At 35.7% G+C, this 16,167-nt stretch overlaps 1 protein-coding gene across 2 annotated transcripts in view; it reads left to right on the forward strand.

Moving 5' to 3' along the window:
• Positions 1 to 16,167, forward strand: part of LOC132097420 (proteolipid protein 2-like) — a 61,697-nt gene that overhangs the window by 44,901 nt on the left and 629 nt on the right. Inside the window, exons 2-5 of one of the 2 annotated variants that reach the window (XM_059503122.1) lie at positions 1,248 to 1,344; positions 12,102 to 12,257; positions 12,343 to 12,441; positions 12,563 to 12,659. In XM_059503122.1, the coding sequence (XP_059359105.1) occupies positions 1,249 to 1,344; positions 12,102 to 12,257; positions 12,343 to 12,441; positions 12,563 to 12,659 (448 nt within the window). In that variant the 5' untranslated portion in view covers position 1,248. Of the gene's footprint in view, positions 1 to 927; positions 1,345 to 12,101; positions 12,258 to 12,342; positions 12,442 to 12,562; positions 12,660 to 16,167 lie in introns of those variants that run through there. The other variant, XM_059503121.1, reaches the window with a different exon arrangement.

The following is a 16,167-nucleotide window of genomic DNA, read 5'->3' on the forward strand; positions in this document are numbered from 1 at the left end:
TATAACTCTTTGCAGCTCCTTATGGTCTTATTTTTTAAACCGTTAATAGGAAAGAAATCATAGAAGGAAACGGAGGAAATTACAGATTTCACAGAAATAGTCCTAAATACAGTCCCCCAAAAACATATTGTGGCAGTAACAAGGTGCAGTCAGTGATGGTATAAAATGTTAATACTATGGTACTGTGGTATCAGTACTGAATGACTGGCATATGGGTGAAACCTGTCAAGAACAATTCATATTATTTCTTAAGAAACCTTTTTTATTTATTTATGTTACTATTTATGTAACATGTATCCAGTAGTTTATTTTATGTTTTTTTGCATTTTTTAGTTTTGTTTTTGTGTTACAGCAAAATTAAATATATCCCTGATAATTATCAGTAATATATATATATATATATATATATATATATATATATATATATATATATATATATATATATATATATATATTACCATTTGATGCACATTTATTGCTAATAATGATGTCGATTTTACTCACTTTTATTTTGACTGTTTTTTAATTACATTTTTATTTTAAAACAGTAAAAATACATATCGCAATGATGACACACACAACTCAAAAGCTTAAAAGAAAAGAAAATAAAGACAATAATGAGAAATTTCATGGAATAACGAAAAAGTTTTAATAATTTATTTATTTGCATGGTTTTGTATTTTTTTTATGTCTCACATAAAGATCTCTACAATTTTTTTTAGAGTTTTAGTTTTCCACTGCAGATATAAACTGGGGCAGCTGTGGTTTCCCTTTTAAAACTGGTAATGAGTGTCTTTTTAAAGTCCACTCTGCTGACTGAACATTTCACCGCTCGCAGCTATGATTATTCGGGCTGCGTTTCAAAACCTCGCGCGCTGCAGCTGCCTACTTAGTGTTTGCAGGCACTTCAGCTGCTGAGAGGAAACGCTTTTATACTCTGTCTAGGGCAGGGCGGTTGGTTTCGCTCTCTCTCTCTCTGTGATTTATCCTCAAGACACTACAGAAGTACACTGAAGCCCTAGCCAACGCCCAGCACACTCACGCGCTTAGTTTTGAGGTTCCTGTCTTTAACTGCTGCTCTGACAGGACGTTCACCAAGAAGTTACAAGCTGCGTAAGATATAAACTGCGTTTATATTTCCTCGTCACGGCGTCTTTTTATAACAGAATCGTGTTTGTGAACACTCGCCGATACGGACGCTAGGCTTCATAGGAAAGCGTTATTATTTGACAGGAAAACATCTGCAGAATGGCAGAAACGGAGGGAAGCTCGTCTGGAGGCTGTTTTGGGAAACTGACGAGCTATGCGCGGACTCGGAAAGGAACCATCCTGGCCGCTGAAATAGTAAGTTATTAACATGAATGTGACTTTAACTTTACATTTCATTTCATAATATGCTTGTAAAACGCTCAGAGGTTCTCCATCAGTTCTTAATTTGGCTTCATCGTATGATGAACAAAATACCGGTGTGCATTAAAATGAACCGTTGTCATGGAGACGCTCCCACTCGCTGAACAAAAATAGTTCTCCTGTTGATTCACACACTTAAGAATATCGTTGCGTCTTTATTTCATACCCACAGCATATGTGGTAAACATTTAGTCTAATCGTGTGTGAGTCCATAAACCACATACTTTACATTTTTAGAGCTAAAAATAGATTTAAAGAAAGTGCCAGAATTGTCATACAGTTGCATTCAAGTAGCTAACTGTTTCAAAATAACAGGCTTGACTAAGATAAAGTATGGTGGCAAATATAAGTATAAAACTGCATCACACATTCAGTTATGTCTTGTTTTAAGCGAACGTGGGTGAAAGAGTATTAACACTGCTGTTGAATGAAGTAGCTCTCATCGCGGAGGCATCTCAAACTTCACACCAGTGTGTGCTTTTGGGAGGAGACCATGTGACTGATGGTGTGTGTGAGGTCAGAGTTCACGAGACGTCACCCATCTGCTAGATCCATAGACACCAGACCACTGTCCTCTCTTATCTGTCTCTCAGTTGTGGGTGCCTGTCTGTCTTCAGTCATCAGATGACATTTATTCTTTTTGGAGCTTGACAGATCATAGTCACTATTTGCTTCCACTTCAAAACTGTTCTGCAAAACTTCTGCTTTTATGTTCTGGAAGAAAGCAGTAAGACACAAGGAACAATTTTCAGCTGTGGTGAGCTAACCCTGTAAACTAAGCATAGGGGTGTAACGGTATGCAAAAATCACGGTTCGGTTCGTACCTCGGTTTTAAAGTCACGGTTCGGTTTTTTTTCGGTACAGTAAGGGAAAGAAATGCATACATTAAACTGCAGGTTGTTTATTACTATAAACTTTTTTTAAACAATTTGTTTACAGTTTTTTTAAATACTTTTTAATAAAATATATATAAAATAAAAAACGAATAGGAAATAAATTACTGCTGCAAAGTTCTCCACTAAATAAAATACTCTCAGTCTCAAACCAATATCATATAATAAAATATAATGAAAAATATAAATAAATAACTTTGATTACAGTGCAGCATTACCAATCCCAGCTTGTAGGCTGCTCATATTTAAAATATATAACTTTTCCAAAGTGTAAAGTGCAACATCAAGTTTCAGTTTTTAGACCTGATCAGATTTCGTTATTGCGTTGGACCGATCGGAATTAAGAGCAAAGGTCTGTTTAAATGCCGACGGGAGCTGCGTTTGAATTACAATAATTTTTTTCCTAGTTGTAGTGATGTTCACACTCGCGTGTTGCCTTTTGAAAACCTTAGGCCGGTGACACACTGGCATATTGCACCTGTCAAACATAGTCTATTTTGCTGTCAATACTGTTGACAGTGTCCTTTATCGGTAGGCTTTATATTTATGCTCAACATAAAGTATAGATATTGTTGTCGTGAAGACAAGATCCTGGTCTGTCGGCAGTCTCCCTCTATGTCACCTACAAAATGAGCAGCGCGCCAGTGCCGTGTCAGGCATGATTCTGGTGTGTAGAGACACAGAAAACGCGAAGCAGCCGTCACGCAACTGACACGCAGCAGAAACGCATGCTCACGCCACGCAGCCAGTGTGTCACTGGCCTTAGAATCAGCTGCAGGGCGGGATTTGCGCTGAACGCGGAGACTTCCGCCACTTAATATGTTTGTTTGGAAACACGAAAATGTATATGTTCCGCACACAAAATATTGCATTCGGTCATTCGGTACACACGTGCACCGTACCGAAACCCTGTACCGAAACGGTCCGGTACGAATACATGTACTGTTATACCCCTAAAAGCATATTTATTCTGTAATAGCTCTCCTTATTGTAAAAACCCATATTAAGCAATAGCAAATGAACAAAAAGTCTATAAAAAGTTCTTGTTAACAAGTTTGTTCAGAGTAAATAATTCAAACCGGATCTGACAGAGGGACTTTTGTAGACTCATAAACTCACCTTGTCTTTGCATACAAGACATAAACCATCAGAGAACACACTGATAAATGGCAGAATGGTAAAGCAGCCCAGCTCTGTCATTTATTATGCCTCAATGGAGCTTTCCTAGTTCACCACATTTCACATGCCCGACTTCCTGTATCCTGTTGAAAAATAACATCAGCATATTGTGCATTGGCCTGTCATGACTTCTGATGGAATAATTACCTAATAACACAGAATACTGTGTTATTGTGAGGAATAATCACATGTTGTATAACTAATAGCTGGTCAAGGTCAAGGACATTGGAAATCAAGAACTCATTTTCAAGAGTTCAGTTTTGTCGTTCAGACACACCCACATCCAGACATGTTGAGTAACGGGCAACTAAAATGACACGCCTAGTGGCTTACAGTAAGTAGCCATAGTAGTAGTACTATGTACAAGTACTAGTAAGTAGACTTACAGTAGATGAGGGATGTACTGTATAGCTCTATTATGCTTTGTCGATTTGAACAAAAACAAATGTGAACACATGCACAAATGTTTTCTCTAGAATCAAGCAGTGGGCGCCTTGCCATTGCTTAGTACATCTTGACTCTTTGCCAAATGATCAGCGTATGGGTGTTGAATATTTCTTTTGCAGCCCGGAGTCCTCAGTAGTGGGTGTTCTTAAAGGGGCAGCGCTGCATTCTTGAATAGAGCTTCATTGTGCGCTGCCTACAGTTCAGTCTGCCTGTGAGGTTCATAGACACAGTTTATGCCAGTCCCCACAGCTCATAAAGCTCCGATACATATGTGCCTGAAGGAGGGGTGCCTGATGACATCATGCGCTTCACGCTGCCCACAGGCCGGGCGTAATGACTTTGGGGTAGATTGTTAAATAACTGTAGGGGGCTCTGGAAAAACGTTTTAGCATAAGATTAAACGTCAAAATGTAAAATAGAGCTACATTTTCTTAGCTTACAATTATTTAAATGAGGCAATATAATGAAGTTTATAAAGCTACAGTGAGTTTTAGGCATGTTCATGCATGCTTTAAAATATAATAGTGTTCATAAAGAAATTAATTATAAATATAAAATTGTATTTGTTTACATTAGTGTTGTCACGGTACCAAAATTTCAGCATTCGGTACCGATACCAGTGAAAATCCACGGTTCTCGGTACCAATTTCGGTACCAAAGCAAAACACAAAAATATGCTAATTAGAAAAAACTTTTTAGCACTAAAAATAAAACCAATGCCATTTTTTATACTTATTTACAATTGTATAAAGTTTTTCTACAAGTAATATAATTATGAAAAACAGTAAACAAGTTTCACCAAAGTTTAATTTGTCTTTTAATTTATGAAATTTAAACACATTTTATTTTTTGGTAAATAAAGGGGATTTGCTATTACATTTAAAACATGGAAGAATATTGTATGATTTATTTCTTTAAAAAATAAAGTTTTATTAATTTTTTCAACAATAGTAGCAGTATCACGTACATTTGACTAAATAATAGTAATATTTCTAGCACAATGCCTTTATGTAAAAATTTTAATGAATGCATATTTGTCATTTTAACTGAACTTAAGATTGGTGGTGATGCTTAAGATATTTTTGGTCATTGAGGGTTTCTGCAAAAAAAAACATAGTAATAGATCATATTAATTATTATCACGTTGTCTGCGTTCGGTCGAACTGATTTGCTGAAATCAAAACAGAGATTCTAATAGATCGGCCCCAGCCAATGAAATTGCTATTTGTGCATTAGCCCCGCCCACTACCGGAGAAACCGGCACAAAATCCTTTTGTGCGCTCTCACACAAAGTTTACCGTTCGGCAAAAACAGGTGCGCTGTGCGTCCAGTGAGATGAACTGAAATAATACAGGTCACCTGATGAAGAGAGAACTCTGAAGCGCTAAGTCAGTGTTCAGCGAGTGAAAATGTGCTAATCTTATAATAGCCTTGAACACACACACTGGCGAGTAAAATATAAGAATTTATTAGCCAATGGCTAACAATAGACATCATTTAGTTGCCCAGAGTAAAATTTAGTCACATATGCGAGTGATTTACTCGAAATGTAGAGGGTTGTTTTGATGGGTTGCCGGGAATACCTTTATATTGACTGGTTTTACTCAAATGAAACGGTAAAATGCTTGTGAAGTGCATACTCGTCCATATGGAGATTTGATTTGATTAATTTATGGCAACTTTGACTAATTCCCTGACTGTCCATATTAAAAGCTAAGTTTCATTTTCATGACTGGATTTTGAGATTCCGTCCGCGCTTTTTGCTTCACGGAAAACATAGGGATGTATGCGTCAAGAACCGGGTTTGAACGGGACCTCGGTACCACCAGTACTTAAAGAAACCTGGTACCGTGACGTTTTCTTTTTTTTAGTACCGACTTGGTACCGAAGTACCGGGTCTTTTGACAACACTAGTTTACATTAAACAAAGTTAGTACAACTATGATTTTTATTGGCTACATTTTTAGAATTTCATTCAGAATCTTCTAAAAGTTCATCCCTGAATTCTCGAAAACCACCTCAGATCCAAAGTTTCATTAGTGTCATTTAGTTTGTGTGTGCCTTTGTAATAAATCATACATTTAAAAATAAATAAGTAACCCGTGTTTTGTGCAGCAACTTTTTAACCCTTTTACATAAAAAAATAAAATAATGAAGGTAACAGTTTAGTATAGGGACCAATTCTCACTATTAACTAGTTCCATGAGTATTATTAAAATATTGGCTGTTTATTAGTACTCACAAAGCACATATTCTGCATGACCATATTATATATCTGTAATCATACCCAATACCTGTAAACTTAACAACTAACTTACTAACTGTTAATAAGCAGCAAATTAGAGTTTATTGAGGCAAAATACATAGTTAATAGTTTGTTAGTAGCGAGAAATGGACCTTAAAATAAAGTGTGACCTAAATAAATGAATGAATGAATGAATGGATAAATGTCATTAAAAATCCAAACAGGTTAGTAACATGCACTTTTGCTGATTGGCTTCGCTTCATCCCATGTCTCGGTTTTCTCAAGAAAACCAAACATTTAAAGATTGAGTGTTATTGTAATTGATAATCGTGATTAGTCATGTGTCTCCATTTTCTGAGAATGAGCCCTACATTTATTTTAAATAAAATTGTATTACTGTGTATTTAACATGGTTGCACTTCAGTTTTGGGATTAATTCTCACTATTAACTAACTATTAACTATGATTTTGCCTCAGTAAACTCCTAATTTGCTGCTTATTAATAGTTAGTAAGGTATTTGTAGGGTTTAGGATTAAGTGATCTAAAATATGGTCATACAAAATAAGGTGTTAATATGTGCTTTACAAGTTGGCCTACTAATAAATAGCCAATATGTTAATAATAGGCATGCTAATAAGAAACTATTTAATAGTGAGAATTGGTCCTTAAACTAAAGTGTTTCCTTATTTTTTTATTAATGAAAACTGCTTTTAAAGTTTGAGAGAGTTTGAATACTAGGTTACAGTCATGTAGCTGTGTGAAGAGAACTGTGAATGCAGCGCTGCACGTTTGTCGGTTGAAGCCGAACGGCTGTCGTTCTGCTGGCAGCGGTGTGTTTATGTGCCCTCATGCTGGCTTCATTTCAAAGCCATGGAGAGATAACACTGTGTGTTTTAAACTTGCTATCCTGACGAAAAAAAAAAGCCTTTCTCAACCTTTCTGGTATTTTTGCTTAGCTGAAAATGAAAATTGTCTGTGCTAAAAATGGTTTATGTTTACAGTTTAAGTGGAGTTTTGGCTAGTAGGCTAGCATTTGACTTGTTAGCCTCAGGCTACATGCAGTTTTGACTGGCTATAATGTGATCGACGCATTAGTTGTGTTGTCTCTTTTTTATATGAAATAAGGGTCTATCAGTCAGTTTATCAGTGTTGGTCAATGGTCAGTAAAGATGACGTTTCTGTTTTCAGACAAACACTCAATATAATCTTATTAGATTAAAATACCTTATCAGATTTTCCTACCACTATAAAATAAACACGTAGGATGATTTTACAGCGAAACAATCCTTATTAAAATAAACCTAACCCAAATTATTACAAAAAAATTTTCAATGGACTTTCTTCATTTACAAATTCTCTTCCCTGATCTGAGAGAATTCTCTGGGGACAGTCATGTCTATAAATAAGGGAACAGAGATGTCTTAAAACTTCAGCTGCTGTCTTTGCTTTTAAAGGAAAGGCCTCAATCCATTTTGAGAAGTAGTCTGTAGCTGTTAGGAATATTGAAAGCCTTCTGCAGTTTTGGGTAATGGACCAGTTAAATCAATTCCAACAAGCTCCCAAACCACAGAAACCTATAAAATGCTAAGTATATACACAAAAAAATCCAACTTTCAAAAAGTCCTACTAACCAATGTAAAAAAGTAGCCTGAAAAAAGAATGTTTAGTAGAAGTCAGTTTAATGTTTTGTGTGAAAAAAAAAACCTTGTCACTAGCATAAGCTGTTTTGTTTAACTTACTTTGATACTCAAGCATTTGTTCACAACAATCTCTAGGCTTTTCAAATTGAGTTGTCTGAATAAACAATTGTACATGGAACAATATTGCACAAGTTCCCAGCATGCATTGCTGCTTGAAAACATTTTGTGTTCATTATTAAAATATTAGAATTGTTTTAAATGTTACTATCTTAATTTATGCTGCTGCTGTTGTCACTGTCAGTTAGCTGTCATGTGGATCAGAGTTCATATTTTTACTGATTTAAAATGTATTGATCCTCACCATGGTTGAGAATCGTGTACTGAGGTATGTGCATCTCATTGCAATTAAATTAATGCTTATTGTCTATAAGCATAAATGCTTGTCTTCATTTACAAGAAGCTAGTACTATGTAGAAGGCTTTGAGCAATATACTTTAATTTTGTCTATAAATATAAAGAAGGATTATTATAGATGTTAAGCAGTGCAAAATTCTAAGTGTCTTTGGTTGTTTAACACCTTTTAAAAAATTAAGTAGATTGACTTTTATTCAGATTACATGTTTATATATTTCGTTTGATAGTTAAGTTAATTTAAGTTGATCGAGTTCCATAGGTTGTCTATTTATTTATTTATTTATTTATTTATGTTAGGTCAACTGTTTATTTGATTTTGCAGTTTAACTATAATGGAGAAATTATTTTTTACATAAAATTTTTTTGAAATGGTTTACTAATCAGATTATCATATAACCTAACATATAGCCTAACTTTTCAATGAATAAATGTCAGGACACCGGCAAAACCACGACTGAGGTGTACTTGAGCAAGGCACCAAACCCCCAACTGCTCCCCGGGCGCTGCAGCATAAACGGCTGCCCACTGCTCCGGTTGTGTGTTCACAGTGTGTGTGTGTGTGTGTGTGTGTGTTCACTGCTCTGTGTGTGTGCACTTTGGATGGGTTAAATGCAGAGCACGAATTCTGAGTATGGGTCACCATACTTGGCTGAATGTCACTTCACTTCAAAATGAGCTCATGTGCTGTTTGTGTGGTTACATCACCTAATTTACACAAGATTTGTTTCCAGTCAGTGGATTTGTGATTCAGTAGCACAGAAGTGACATAGTGTAGTATAATGTAATATAAATAGTGAGTGACATGACATTCAGCTAAGTATGGTGACCCATACTCAGAATTCGTGGTCTGTATTTAACCCATCCAGAGTGCACAAACACAGCAGTGAACACACACCCGGAGCAGTGTGTAAGCCCAAATAACCATCCGTATGTAACAGGACACAGATTCAGCATCACTCTCTAGTGAGGTTTTGTGAATGGATAATGGAAATTAAAACCTAAAATAAAAATAATAAAAATAGGCTAGCTATTCAAAAGTTGGTAAGATTCTTATGCTCAAAAGGCTGCATTAAGTTGTTCAAAGCTTTTTTTTTTTCATGATTCTTTGATGAAACTGAAAGGATGGAGAACAGCATTTGTTAATTTAAAAAAAATATATATATATTTTAAATGTCTTTACTGTAATTTTTTATCACTTCAATGCAATATATCTATATTGTTGATTTGATGGAGGTGGATGGATCATGATAAAGTGTTGAAGCCCTGCTAACGTCACCAGACAAAAGTCTGTTATTTTTCCGGAAGGTGGAGTTAGGACATTTCAGTTTAAATATGATGTGGCCAAAAACCATGAGTCATTTACAGTAAGATCAGTTACATGCATTCAGAAACTAATGTTTATTTTAATGTTTATGATACCATAGTTATTGCCTGGTAGCATAACTTTGTAATTTCCTCAAGTGACAGAAAACAGGAAGCTTGCCTCCTAACACATTGAGCATCTTCCTGTCTTGATCTTCACACTTGCAGTGTTTTATCAGCTGTTGCTGTGGCAGCAGATCAGTGCAAACACAAGGCACAGGTGTTGCACAGTGGCTTGTGGACAAATCATTTACCCCTCATGGCAACAAAAATAGCACTTCAAGAGGAACCATGCACAAACACCTGTAGTTTCCTTCCAACAAATCTGAAAGAAATAGAAGCAGCTAAATCTGAAATCTGCGGCTTTTTTCATTTAATGTTTCACTAGGCTTTTTAGAAGAATTAAAAAATCGAAGCATGTTGAAAACTCTATAATCTTATTTCAACCTGCATTCTTGTCATTCTTAAACAAACAAACCATGAGTCAGTCCAGTTAATTAGTTAAATTATTTGGTTACTAAGTAATTAGTTGGTGTAATTTAATAACTTTTCCCTTGAAAAGTAAAGTAAGGGATTACTCTTATTTCTTCTGTAATTTAATTACAGTTACTTATGTAATTGAGCTTATACTGTGTATAGACTGTAGAACGTTTATATACAATGCAATACAATAGTGGATTTAAGATCAAAATGTAAAGTCTAACCTTAAAATGCATGCTTTTATGTACCTTTCTCACTTTAAATACTCTGTTGAGTTAGTAAGAATAGTGTCCAATTCTCACTATTATCTAGTTGGTAATTAGCATTAATATTACTGGGCTGTTTATTATTACTTAAACAAAAAAAAAAACATATTAATGTCTTATTCTGCAAGACCTTATTCTAAATCCTAAATCCTACCCAATTCTTAAACTTAACAACTACTTAACTAAGTATTAATAAGCAGTAATTAGGAGTATATTGAGGCAAATCTAAAGTGTGACCAGAATAATTTATGTAGTTATCTATTATTTATTTGAAAGAGCTAAAAGAACTATTTCATGTCTATTCTTGTATTCATATCACTTGTCGAGGTTGATATAGGATTTAGAAAGTATTAAGTAATTAAATACTTTTTGGAGAGAGTAATTTAATCTAATCACACTGTTGAAGATGTAATTAGTAACTAGTAATGAATTAGTTTTTTAGAGTAACTTACCCAACACTGCATCAGTAATAGATTAGATATTACAGTCCAAGTTCCTGAAGTCTGTAACATTAACTAACTTTTCCTAATTGTTCCAGGCAGTGTTTAATTAGATCAGCGCAGTGTTTGAGTCTATGGGCTGATTTGATTTGATACTCCCAAAAGTATTCTTATAATAATTCACTGTTTATAACCATCTAATGAGCTTCAACCTCTTCTATTGTGCTGTGTTTATATCCACGCTGCGTTCCTCTCTTTAGTCCTCAACAGATGTTTTAGTAATCAAACTTGAAAAGGCTTCATAAGATGTGAGAGACCGGGAGCTCACTGTTAACTGACACCTAGAGCAGATGGCACGTTCAGATGAATTGTGGGTAGTGAACAGGAGAAAGCTTTGGTGATTTGGCAGCAAACATTGGTGACGTACGGGAGAGGGAGAATTTCCACTCTGAAAAGTCAAAGATATTTAGGAAAATAATAAAACACTCGTACACACTGACAGTTTATACAGTCTTATACAAGATACAACTGAAAAAGTTAAGGATTGTGTAATTTGAGCACAGTAATACTACGTGAGAACCAAAGAGAAATGTCATTGAATTAGACACTAGATGCACAATATAACTGAACAAGTTACAGATTGTTTTCATCCTGTCGTTGTTAGATTTAGTTTAGTCATTTAAGAGTCTTCTAGTTTCTCACACACACACACACACACACACACACACACACACACACACACACATTTATAAACGACAAATTAATTTGTGGACATTTCTATTTTTTTTATTACATTTTGGTATCTTGTCATTTTATTTTAGTTTCAGTTTCAAACACATTTGTAGATGTACTTTAGTTTCAGTTTAGTTTCAGTTTTCCACTGTTGTTTCTTTCAGTTAATTGGAAAGTTTCGCCATTTCGTTTTTTTTTTAGCATGAAATCAAATTTCAGAAATCTGTTTCTATTTTCTATATGCATATTATAAATGTCATCATGAACAGTGCTTGTTTTTTTTGTATTGAGTAGAGTTAAGGGATCTTAAATATGGTCATGTAGAATAAGGAACTAATATATGTGCTTTATAAGTACAAATAAACAGCCAATATACTTGTTATATGCATGCTAATAAGCAACTAGTTAATAGAGAGAAAGTGTTACTAGTATCAGTCACTACTTCCTTTTTATTGCGACTTTAACAATAATAATACTGCAGTAGAGAAACAGGCTATATGCAGAATTGCTAACTAGCAATCCTCACATGCTTTTGTACACTGATGCGATCACGTTTGAGTTATTAAACTGCATGTCTGTCTGTTTTCTGTAGATTCTCAGTTTCATCATCCTTATCTGCTATGCCATATCTAAGTATGGAGGGTATACAGCGGTCGCCATCTGTGAGATGGTCTTTGCCTCCATCTTCTTCGTTGTCTTCATGATGGACCTGGACAAACAGTTTCTGGTGGTGAACTGGATCTGGAGCGTGAGTATGAATTCACTCACACTTGCGTCTTGTTTCAGCCTAGCATTGCGAACGCTGCTTACAGCTTCTCTGTTCGTCTCTTCAGGATCTCATCCGCGCTGTAATCGGTGCGGCACTTTATCTCATAACCTCTCTGATCTGTGTGATCAGGGGGGCTGGAGACGGGGCTCTCATCACTGGTGGGGTGAGACATCCAAAAATCAGCATTAACACAAACCATACTTATTTCTTCAAGTGCTTTATATCCTCCTCGGATTATCACTCAACCAGCATCTGTTTATAATAATGCTCATCTTCTCTCCCAGGTGTTTGGTCTGCTGGCTGGGATCTTGTTTGCTTATGATTCCTACACGATTTACTTGGTCCTCAAGAGCAGCAGACAGCATACAGCTGCTACCACAGGTGCATGAGCACTCATTCATTTATTAAAACATGTTAGAACTTAAACCTCATTTAAATGCCATTGCATTAGACATCAAATAGCAAATCAAGGGTCGGCAGAACTTTATTGGATTTACTGTGCCAGTTCTCCTCAAAGGAATAGTTCATCCAAAAAATGTACTCACCCTCAGGCCATTCAATATGTAGATGAGTTTCTTTCTTTCTTTTTTTTTATCACTTATGGATCCTCTGCAGTGAATGGGTGCCGTCAGAAAGAGAGTCCAAACAGCTGATTAAAACATCACAATAATCCACACCAATCCAGTCCATCCGTTAACATCTTGAAAAGCCAAAAGCTGTCTGTTTGTAAGAAACAAATCCATCATTAAAACATTCGAACTTTAAACCATTGCTTTTGACTAAAATATGAGTCCATAATCTATAATAATGCTTCCTCCGAAAATTATTTCACTGAAAAAAGCAATATTGTAGATAAAGGGTTGTAGCCAGAAGCAGTGGTTTGAAGTTAAAAATGTCTTAATGATGGATTTGTTTCTTTAAAAAATTCAACTTTTGACGTTAACTGATAGACTGGACTGGTGTGGATTATTGTGATGTTTTAATCACATGTTTGGACTCTCATTCTGACGGCACCCATTCACTGCTGAACATCCATTGGTGAACAAGAAGTGTAATGCTACATCTCTCCAAATCTGTTCTCATGTAGAAACATCTTCAATGAACTGAAGATGAGCATATGATCAGCTAATTTTCAGCCATGACTGGTCCAGACGATCCACTGGAGTCTGAAATCCACAACGTGTCAGAATACTTTTCTCATGTTCAGTATTTCTAATATTGAGTACTTCAATACCTCATCAAACATTTCCTGTTGTGAAAACTTTCTACAGTATAAAATAAAAGCTCCTTGGTTTAATACTACCCGAATTCCGGAAAAGTTGGGACGTTTTTTAAATTTGAATAAAATGAAAACTAAAAGACTTTCAAATCACATGAGCCAATATTTTATTCACAATAGAACATAGATAACATAGCAAATGTTTAAACTGAGAAAGTTTACAATTTTATGCACAAAATGAGCTCATTTCAATTTTGATTTCTGCTACAGGTCTCAAAATAGTTGGGACGGGGCATGTTTACCATGGTGTAGCATCTCCTTTTCTTTTCAAAACAGTTTGAAGACGTCTGGGCATTGAGGCTATGAGTTGCTGGAGTTTTGCTGTTGGAATTTGGTCCCATTCTTGCCTTATATAGATTTCCAGCTGCTGAAGAGTTCGTGGTCGTCTTTGACGTATTTTTCGTTTAATGATGCGCCAAATGTTCTCTATAGGTGAAAGATCTGGACTGCAGGCAGGCCAGGTTAGCACCCGGACTCTTCTACGACAAAGCCATGCTGTTGTTATAGCTGCAGTATGTGGTTTTGCATTGTCCTGCTGAAATAAACAAGGCCTTCCCTGAAATAGACGTTGTTTGGAGGGAAGCATATGTTGCTCTAAAACCTTTATATACCTTTCAGCATTCACAGAGCCTTCCAAAACATGCAAGCTGCCCATACCGTATGCACTTATGCACCCCCATACCATCAGAGATGCTGGCTTTTGAACTGAACGCTGATAACATGCTGGAAGGTCTCCCTCCTCTTTAGCCCGGAGGACACGGCGTCCGTGATTTCCAACAAGAATGTCAAATTTGGACTCGTCTGACCATAAAACACTATTCCACTTTGAAATAGTCCATTTTAAATGAGCCTTGGCCCACAGGACACGACGGCGCTTCTGGACCATGTTCACATATGGCTTCCTTTTTGCATGATAGAGCTTTAGTTGGCATCTGCTGATGGCACGGCGGATTGTGTTTACCGACAGTGGTTTCTGAAAGTATTCCTGGGCCCATTTAGTAATGTCATTGACACAATCATGCCGATGAGTGATGCAGTGTCGTCTGAGAGCCCGAAGACCACGGGCATCCAATAAAGGTCTCCGGCCTTGTCCCTTACGCACAGAGATTTCTCCAGTTTCTCTGAATCTTTTGATGATGTTATGCACTGTAGATGATGAGATTTGCAAAGCCTTTGCAATTTGACGTTGAGGAACATTGTTTTTAAAGTTTTCCACAATTTTTTTACGCAGTCTTTCACAGATTGGAGAGCCTCTGCCCATCTTTACTTCTGAGAGACTCTGCTTCTCTAAGACAAAGCTTTTATAGCTAATCATGTTACAGACCTGATATCAATTAACTTAATTAATCACTAGATGTTCTCCCAGCTGAATCTTTTCAAAACTGCTTGCTTTTTTCGCCATTTGTTGCCCCCGTGCCAACTTTTTTGAGACCTGTAGCAGGCATTAAATTTTAAATGAGCTAATTAAGTGGATAAAAGTGTAAAATTTCTCAGTTTAAACATTTGCTATGTTATCTATGTTCTATTGTGAATAAAATATTGGCTCATGTGATTTGAAATTCCTTTAGTTTTCATTTTATTAAAATTTAAAAAACGTCCCAACTTTTCCGGAATTCGGGTTGTATGTTATCTAATGCAGTGGCATTTCGTATATTTATGTCTCCTAATCCATCCACATGTTGATCTTCTCTTTTATTGCTTTTCATTATTTTGTTAAATTGCATTGAATTCCAGGATGTTCTTTCCTTTTCCTTTCTCCTCACCGGCATATTTGGAAAAATCTCATATGCTTAAATTTCTGTTATTACATTTTTGAGATATTTAAATATGAAAAGAGTTATATCTTGCAGTAACATTCCGGGTTCAGTACAAGTGAATACTTTAGTACTTCAATTTGCACAAACAAAAACCATGTGTACCGTAAAGCACTTAAGGTAGATTTTAGTTTTTCTGTTTTTACAAATGTCAACAGATGCTGTCTGTTTGTTCTTTTAACACACTGTGGATAGTTTTTGTTTTTCGCAATGCCAAATTCAGAAGTGGTATCGTATCTACTCTACAATGCCTTTTTATTAAAAATGAATTGAGTTCACTGAAATAAAGATATATCTTTAATGACACCGGAGAGATTTGTATTCGTTCACTGAAAGTCCATTACACCAAAACCCCAACACATAATCACTTTCACTAACAAACAGATTTCATTTAGGCTTTTACTTACATATGAAGTTTGACAGATCCTTATGCAGAAACTAAAATATGTTAATTGGAAGCACAAACGTACTTGCAGGTTTTGTTAAAGAAATTATGATCTTTGTTTCAAAGATAAACAACAGTCTTATGGGTTTGGAACTAAATGATCATGAGTAAAACGACAAAATCTGAACACGTATTATAGAATAAAAAAGAAAGTTGTGTACATACATGTACAGTATTAGGAATAATAATAAGAATAAATAAAAAAGGAGTAAACTTACAAGATGTTGCATTAATATCCTGCCATTTGTTTGAGGGCGGAGACAGGGGTTTGATTTGAAGTGGTGTTGTAACTCTCTTTGAACAGGCTGCCGGATGTTTACGACTCACATTTGACTTAAACAGTTATTCTGA

Source organism: Carassius carassius, chromosome 21 (assembly GCF_963082965.1).
Source record: "Carassius carassius chromosome 21, fCarCar2.1, whole genome shotgun sequence".
Lineage (NCBI taxonomy): Eukaryota > Metazoa > Chordata > Actinopteri > Cypriniformes > Cyprinidae > Carassius > Carassius carassius.